Below are 8,548 nucleotides of genomic sequence, written 5' to 3' on the forward strand. Positions count from 1 at the left end.
GATCCCAGCAGATAAATCTACAGTACATCAGGAAATGAATTACCCAGAAATGCAGTATTAACATGGATTATTATATTTCCTCGCTTAAGGAAAAGTGTTGACTTTAGCGCTGAGCCCCCCGCACCCACCGAGGCCGAGCGCCGGCTCCCAGCTCCCCGCAGGAACTTGCCCACTGCAACTCGCTGCTGGAGAGTAAAGAGCGAGAGGAGAAAAATCCCTCCTGGGACGAGCCCTGCGAGGCGCTGGCAGGCTGCCGGCCCCAGGCCCCCTTCTGCCCTCAGCCAGACCCCCCCGGGCCCCCTCTGGCACCCCGACTCGGCCGCAGGCACCTCCTGGAAATATTCCCTTAATGCCAATTTTCTGCTCTTCCCCATTCCCTGCAGCACCCGATGAAATATCCAGTGTTATTAACAGCATAAATCCAATGCGATTCACTCCGCCCCAGACCAAGCTATCTTCCTGAAGCTTATTGCTGATTTTTACGAGGTTTCTTATATGTTTTATTCTCCCGTACATCCACGCGGGCCAGCGGCTGTTCCACAACCAGCCGTCCTCCCTCGCAGCGGAACCCACCTCCTTTCCCCTGCGCTCGTTAGTGCGGGCAGTAACGAGCCCCGAGCCCCGTGGTTTCCAAGTAACTCCCGGAGCGGGGCTGGCCCCTGGGGGCTCGGTGTTACCCAGCCCCATGGGGGGACACCGGCAGGACCCCCCGGGGGAGCCACAGCCCCACCAAGGGGGTGGCAGCCGGGGCCGCCCACCCAGCTGCATCCCCCGGCCCTCCCCAGCTGCTCCCAGGGCCGCGGGAGGAGGGTCCCCGGGGAGCGAAGCGGGGTGGGGGGCAGCAGCCATCTGCTCGGGGTCTGCGGGCTGTCACGGCCGCGTCTGGAGATGCTCAAGTGACAAACGAGGTTCGTGTCCCGCGAGCGGGAGCTGTCGCCGCGCGTTAGGTCCCAGGTTTCACCCTCTGCGGCACCGTGCACCGCGCAGGGAGAGGTGCCGGCGAACCAGCGCGGGGCCACCGCGGATGCCACAGCCCTCGTGGGGACCGGGGACGACCGGCGGCATCGGGAAGGGCTTGTCCCCGCTGGGCATCGTGGTCCCTGCCCGTGAGCCACGCGACACCCGGGTCGGGGCGGGTGGGGACGGGCCGGGAGGCGGAGCAGGGCCCCGTGCCAGCGAGCGGAGCCGCGCCGCGGGGTGTTCATTTATTGAAGGCGAAGGCTGGGTTACCGGCGGCACCGGGTATCGCGTTTCGGAAAGCGCCAGCCGGGAGCACCCGGCAGAGCCGGACGCGGCTCTGGGAAGCCATTGGGCCAGCAGGTGCCCTTTGTCCTTCCTTTGTGGCCAGGGTGTCACCGGGGCGTCCCTGGCATGGGGGAAGGCCACCCGCCTCGGCCCAAAGCCCGGTGCCCGCCGCGGATGGACACACACCAGCACACGCCGCACGCAGGCTCCAAAGTAAAACCCAACTTTATTGTCGTATAAAGTAAGAACGTAGAAGGTCCCTTAAACAAAACACGTATTGGGTGAAACGGTCCTGGGTGTCCCCACACGCCGCGGGCGCGAGAGCGGCTGCCCGGGGGTGCCCGTGGGGGAGCAGCACCCGGGGCCGTGGTGCAGCCGCTGCCGGTGGCTTGGTCCGGTCCCCCCCAGCCCCTTTTCTCTGCAGCCGGTTGTAGGGGGGCTGGGGGGGAGCTGCCGTGGGGCCCCGGGGTGGAGCTGGGGCTGAGGCGCTTGTGCATCGCAGAGCCCCCACCCTGCGCTGGGGAATAGGCACTTGTGGACGGGCGCGGGCGCCGCGCTCCCACCGGCACCGGGGCGCGGGAGGACGGGCAGCAGCCGGGGCCTGGAGCCCTGCCTGCACCGAGCCGCGCTGCCCGCACCAGGGGCTGAGGCCGGACCCGGCAATAAGCCCCCGCTGCGCCGGGGCAGCCGGAGCCGGGTCTGGCCCGGTACAGAGGATGTTCAAGCAGCTTTGGTTGGTGCTCTTGGTGAATTAAGGCAATTTAGCTTCAGTTGGTTTTTAAAAAAGGGCAAAACCAGCAAAACCAGCTCCCTCAGGGGCCAGACGCTGGGTTGGAAGAGTCTGGCTTTGCTCTGGCTTTGCTCCGAGTCGCCGCTTGGACCCTGCACGCCCAAAGGTGGGCCCCGACTCCCACCCACGCCGGCCCCCGGCCTCGCCTCTGCCTACCGACACCAGGAACCTGCAGCCCAATACTGGAAGGGTCAAGAAGGGACATTGGGGCATTTTAGGGGAGATTCAGGCTCTTACCAGCGGCGCAGGAGCGGGGAGAGGGCGGAGGAGCCGCGGCAGCTCCCTCCATCGCCGCCTCCCCTCACAGTGACCGGTCGGCAGCTTGTGAGTCCTTGAGCGAGAGGTGGGAGCTCTGTGCCAGTGGCAGGTGGGAGGGGGCGGGTGGGGGGGGGCTCCCCGGCTGTAAACACCCACCCGCACGGTCCCTGGGGAGCAGCGAGGGGAAACCTGCTCCCCCTGACATCCTGGCGGGGCCGGACCCCCCGGTTCCCCTCTGCCAGCAGCCGCAGCCCTTGGCTCAGCCCCGGGGGGGCTCATTTCCCATTTGTTTCTTATTCCCCATTTGGTTCCCACAGGAACAGTGCGCTCCGAGGGGGGAGGGGGTGCCCCCCTGCCACCCCATCTCCGAGCAGGGCCCCCCCCCACCACACCCCTCGCTCCACCTGGCCCGGGGGTGCCAGGGGCTGAGAGGGGAGATGGGGCAGCACCGTCCGGCACGAGAGCTGGAGCGCAGCACCCCCAGACCTGCCTCCTGCCTTTCCCAACCGACACGTCCCCACCTCCCCAGTCACCGAGCTGCACTCACAAGCCCATGACCCCCCCGCCCAGGGCCAGCGACCCGGCAGGGCACTGGCCTTGCGACCGTACCGCTCCTCCCCAGGGCCCAGCGCTGCCCGTCCAGGCAGGGAGCCAGGCCCAGGCTGCCCCGCGCTGCTGGGAACATCCCTGGGGCAGCCAAGGGTAAGCTGGGGAGGGATTAAACCGCTGATTTCGTTAATGCCCCACGGGATCTCTGCAAAGGAAATATCAAAATTTTAAATGAAGTCTGAACGTCCGGGTCGGTCAGAGCAATGGCTGCGTGCTGGGGGGATGCCGGGGGTCTCTCCGGTCCTTCGCCACGTGGAGGCAGCGGGTGGGCTCGTGGCCGATAACCGCCCCCGGCCGCAGCCGCTTCGGCCCTCGCTGCGCCAGAGCCAGGCGCGGGCCCCGCTGCCAGCCGCCGCCTCCCCGAGGAGAACAGAACAAATCCACCACTATTTCTGTGCGATGACGACGCCGGCGGCTCGTGACAGCTCCCACAGCCCGTGGAGCAGCCGACCCCCAGCGCCGCGGGTCCCCGTGTCCTGCGGGACGCCGGCGCCTCACACCACGGTGCTGATGGTGGACGACTCCTCCGACCTCCGCTGTTTGCTGGGCAGCGACTTGAGATATTCCAGGTGCCGCCGAGCGTCCTCCTGGTTCTGCCGCACGTAGTAGACCAGGTAGGAGATCACCATGGCGAACCAGCCGAACATGGTGACCAGCATGGCGATGTCTGTGGTCTTTTTGTACACGTTGCAGAAGTCCGTGTCGGCGATGACCTGCAGGAAAGCTTTGCCGACGTGCTCCTCCTGCGCGGAGGATTCGCACACGATGCCGCCCGAGGAGCCGGCCGCCAGGTCCACCGTGCGGATCAGCTCCTGCAGCCGACAGTCGCACATCCAGGGGTTGTCGGAGAGGTTGACCTTGGCCTTGAGGTTGCTAAAAGTGTCTTTGCTGAGCGACACCAGCCTGTTGGAAGACAAGTCCAGAGAGTGCAGGTGGTCTGTCAGGCCCCGGAAAGCCCCGCTCTCGACGCCGGCGATGGCGTTGTGGGACAGATCCAGCTCCAGGAGGAGCGGCAGGTCCCGGAAGGCGTCACGGGGCAGGAAGGGGATTCGGTTGGAGTCCAGGTAGAGCTTGTTGGTGTCGTTGGGAATGTCTCTGGGGACCTCAGTGAGCTGAGCGTTGCTGCAGCGGAAGGTCTTCAGCCCCTCCTCTTCCGAGGGGTAGCAGCCCTTGGGGAAGGCGGCGGCCGAGCGGAGGCAGGAGGCCAGGAGGAGGAGGAGGCTCTGCAGGAGCAGCCACATGGTCACCGAGCGGAGGAGGACCCGCTCTGCCGCGGGCATGGTGCCGCGCCGCCTTAGTCACACGGCCACCGGCTCGGCAGCTCTCGCCCGCGGTGCTTTCGGCTGGACTCGGCGCATCTGAGACGGAGACAGTAAGGGGACAGCGTCAGGGCGGGGGTACCGAGAGGCAGAACCGCCGCTGCGCCGGCAGCGAGCGTCGTTAGCCTGCCCCGGACAGGGAGTGGGACGGGGCCAGGGCTAGCCGGCACGGCGCACACATCCCCCCCGGCCCCCGCCATCCCTGGCCTCGCTCAGGGCAGGATCAGGCCCCGAGGGGCCGAGCGGCGGCACGTCTCCCGCGTGCCGGCAGCTGGGCTGTAACAAACGGAGACAGCTCGGGCTGAGCCAGAGGCGGGGGTGAGCTCCCGCCCCGCCAAGGTCACGGGCGGTTTGATCGCTCGCTCGCAGGCGGCCGATACATCCTGCGGCGGCGGCTGGCGGGACGCGGTGGCAAGCGAGCCCTGGCTGCGGGTGAGCAGGAGCTGCCTGCGGCCCCCGGGGAAGGCGGTGGAGAACGTGTGAGGGCAGAGGGCAGAGCAGGTTCCCGCTCCCCGGCTCCGCTCTCCGGCAGCGCCCGGGGCACACGCGGACACATGCCGGGTTTTCCCCTTTCCAGGGGACCGTGGGCACCGCTGTCCCCTGCCCGGTGCCACCCTGGCCACGGGGTCGGGCTGCCCACACCACCCTGTCACCATGGGCCTCATCCAGCCCTTTATTCCGGAGGGGAAAAACGTCAGCAGGAAAGAAACAAAAACAGAAAAAGGAAATTCACAGGAGCTGAGCGTGTAGCGAGTTCCCAGGGTGGCGGCAGCAGATAAGGGCCACGTCCGAGCCCTGCGAGCGCGCTGCCCGGCCTTCCCCGCCGTGGGTCCCACCACGGCCAGGGCCCCCAGCCCATCCCCAGCGGGGCCGCGGCGGCAGAGCCATCGAGGCAGGACGCGGGCGCTCTCCCACCATCCCAGGATTAAAGATGTCAGCGTAAAAGAGCACCCCAGGGCACCCTGTGACACCCCGTCAGGAAAAGCGGCGGCGAGCCCCGTGCTGAGCCGCCCCAGCACCCGCTGGTCCTGCCACCCCCCCCGCTCCCCGGGGCACCCTGATGCCGGCAAACCCACTCCTGGGTGCTGACCGGGGGTCCCCAGCGAGGGGCACCGTAACGCAGCCCAGCCGCGCTGAGCACCCCAAGGTCGCGCCTGTGCGGAGCCCAGCCCTGCGCTGCCGGGGTCCCCCCGGGCCCCCCGCCAGGGCTCAGAGCAGCCAAAGGGCACCAGGAACCGCGGGGAGGGGGGGACACCGGCCCCCCAAGTCTGCCAGAAGTAACTTGGGGCAAATGCTGCCCCTCGGGGTCACCCCCCTGCTGCCCCGGGCACGGCGGGAAAACCAGTGGGAGCCGGTGACCCGGGCCGGGGGGTGCGTCCTCCACGGGACGTGGGGACCCCCATGGCGGGCTCGGGTGGTCCCTGGCCACGGTGCTCCGGACGAGGACGGGCGCAATCAGCCCCCCCCGCCCCCGCCACAACGCCGGGGTCCCCCGCCCACAGCAGGGCACGGGGGGTCCCCAGCCCGGCCCCGGGGCAGGACCGGCGGGGCTGTGCGGCCACCGGGACCCGCCGTGTGCCCGGCACAACCGGGGATGCCCGGGGTTCCCCCCGGTACCGGGGGCGTTGCGGGCGAGGGAAGCCCCGGTGCTTCCCCGGGGGAAGCTCAGCTCGGCGCGGCGCTGCCGGGGAGAGCCCCCCACCCTCCAGCCCTGCCCGCTCCGGGGGGCGCGGGGGGGGGGGAAAGCGGGGCGGGGGGCTCCCGGTGCGGACTCACCTGCCGTGCGCAGCCCCGCGGCGGCGGAGCGGCCCCGCGCCCCGGGCCGGAGCGGCCGCGCCCCGCGCAGCGCGGCGGGCCCGGAGCCGGCGGCGGCGGCGGTGGCGGGGCCGGTGGGCGGGATCCTCCGACCGGGCCTCCCCGGGGCTCCCCGCCCCCGGCCCGCCCCGCCCGGGGGGGCCGTACAGCGCCGAGCACTCCCCGGGCTCCGCACCCGGGTCCTTTCCAGCTCCCCCCCCCCCCAACTCCCCGCCTCACGGGGAGAGGCTCTGCCCCGGGTCCCCAGCCCGGCGTGGGGGGGACGGGACCGGGGGACCTGGCGAGGCGCTGCCGGGACCCCCGAGCCCGGGGCAGCCGCTGCCAGCGGTTCCCGGGGAGCCCCCCCGCCCCGCCGCGTCCCCCCCAAACCCTAGGGGGTGGGAGCCCCCCCGCCCCCCTCGGGGCGCTGGGGGCTGTGCACCCCCCGGCTCCACCCCCGCCGCCCCCCAGGGCCCCCCCCCCGCCCCCTCCCCAGCCACTCGGGGACAGCAGAACCCCCCAGCCCCCCCGACGGCGGGGTCAAGGTGCCCCCCCCCGTCCCCGCCCGCAGCCTCCCGGCACCGGCATCGCTTACTCGGGGAAACCCGAGCCGCGGCGGGCAGCGGTGCGGGCAGGAGCCCTGCCTGCCCCGCCGGGGCGGCGGGGGGGGCGGAGGGGGCTCCCCAGCCCAGCCCCGAGCTGCTCGAGGGGGGTTCGCTGGGCTGGGCAGGGGCTCGGCGCTGCGCGGGGCCCCGCCGCTCCCGGGACACCGGCGGGGCCGGCTCAGGACCATGGAGAGCGGCCGCCGTTACCGGGCCCCGGTGCGCCCGGGACCGCGGGGGGGGGGCGAGGGCTCCCGCTGGCCCCGCCGAGACCCCCCCATTCCCCCCCCCGCTGCTCCCCGTAGCCCGCCAGCACCGGGGCTGGCCCCGGCGGGTCACCGGGCTCCTGCCGTGCCGCAGCAAGGCCGGTGGTGGCTCCCGGTGCCCGGTTCTCCTCGCGGGGGAGAGCCCAGCCCGGCACATCGACATTCTCCCGCTGCTCAGCGAGGATAAACCGTTTAGCGGGGACCTGGCCTGGATCTCGGCTCAATTAGGAGAACGAAACCTGACGGGAGAGGCGCAGCCAGGCCAAGGCCGGAGCCAGACGCTCCCCCGGGATCCCCGCGCTCCCCCCGGGGGGGACCCCCCCACCCCTAGTTGGGCCCAGGCCGAGCCGGCGGCGCAGTGGGAGCCCCGGGCTCTGCGCCTCAGGGTGCTGCTGCCAGCCAGGGTCTGCCGGGGTCGAGGGTCGGCACATGCCGACTGAGCCATCGGTCCTGGGGGGGCTCCAGGGCTGCTGGTGGGGCTGGTGCAGCCACTGCTGGGGCTGGGGGTCACCGGGACATGGCCAGGGAGCCCCGGTCAGTGCTGGAGGGCACCGTCACCCTGTTAGGCCGCGGAGCGGAGCAGCCCCGTGGTGCCCGTCACCAGTCCCAGCACCACCGGGAGCTGCACGCGGCGCCGGAGCGGTGCTGGGATTTGTGGGGGTGACACAACCACCTGCTGTGGGAATGGAGGGGCTGAGGTGGCAGGTGGGGGCTCGAGCTTTCAGCGCGTCCCAGCTCTCACCGGGACCCGGGTGACCGTGGCAGCGGGCAGAGCCCCCGGGAGCGGCACCAGGGCTGGGCCACGGCACCCGCCAGCCCAAAAACCCAGCGCCCGCAGTGCAGCACGACCCCGCGCGGACCCTTCCCCGCCGCAGCCGCGGCAGGGATGGCTAAAAATAGCCACCACCGGCTTCTCGCTGCCACCACGGCGCTAAATATAGCTGGTATCGACCAGGCAGCAGGACCGGCAGCCCGGGAGAGCGGGAGGTGAGCACAGCCCCCCGGCACAGGGGGACCCTGGGAGCGAGCGAGGCCTCAGCGCTCGTACGGGATCGGCCCCACGAAGCGCGGGGGAAACGCTGGGCCAGGCAGCTGCCGCCCGTGGATGGGGCCGGATCCCCCCTGGGGAACCCCCCACCCCCGCTGCCGGGGTTCCCTGGGCGGGTGAACCCCATCTGGGGGAGCCCAGGGAAGTGGGTCCCCCCCCTCCGCCCCCGCGCTCGCACCGGCAGCGAGAGGCTGCCTGCCGCATCACTGAGAGGGATTAATATTTATGGGTGTTTAAAAATAGCTGTCGCATTGTGCTTCCCCCTCACGTGCGGAGTCAGCGGGGTGCGGGGAAGCTGCTAAATTAGATGTCACCGCGCAGAGGGAGCCGCTCAGGCAGGCAGGAGCGGGGATAAAAATAGAGTCTGCCGTGCGTGCGTGGTTCTCCTGCAGCGCAGGGCCAGCTCCCGCGGGATCCCCCCGCCACCGCTCTGCTCACCGGCTTCCCCGCGCCTCGCCCTCCTGGCAAGGGCACCCCGGAGAAGCCGGACAGGGACGGGGCTCTCCTTGCCGGTGGCCACGGTGCCCGTTGGTTGTCCTACAGGTGCTTTAAGCACCCGCGTGTGTCCCAACCATGCCCGGGGCCAGCGGGAGCGGCCGCTGGCGAGCTCTGGCTCC

At 70.8% G+C, this 8,548-nt stretch overlaps 1 protein-coding gene across 1 annotated transcript; it reads right to left on the bottom strand.

The window, feature by feature from the left end:
- Positions 1-1,452: 1,452 nt before the first annotated feature.
- LRRC3C (leucine rich repeat containing 3C) lies at positions 1,453-6,077 on the bottom strand. Its single transcript, XM_074892142.1, has 2 exons — positions 5,998-6,077; positions 1,453-4,260 (listed from the first exon to the last, which is right to left on the bottom strand). The coding sequence occupies exon 2, from the start codon at positions 4,180-4,182 to the stop codon at positions 3,397-3,399; it is 786 nt and encodes a 261-aa protein (XP_074748243.1). The 5' UTR covers positions 4,183-4,260; positions 5,998-6,077; the 3' UTR covers positions 1,453-3,396.
- Between the last annotated feature and the right edge of the window lie 2,471 nt (positions 6,078-8,548).

This window comes from Strix uralensis, chromosome 22 (genome assembly GCF_047716275.1).
Source record: "Strix uralensis isolate ZFMK-TIS-50842 chromosome 22, bStrUra1, whole genome shotgun sequence".
NCBI lineage: Eukaryota > Metazoa > Chordata > Aves > Strigiformes > Strigidae > Strix > Strix uralensis.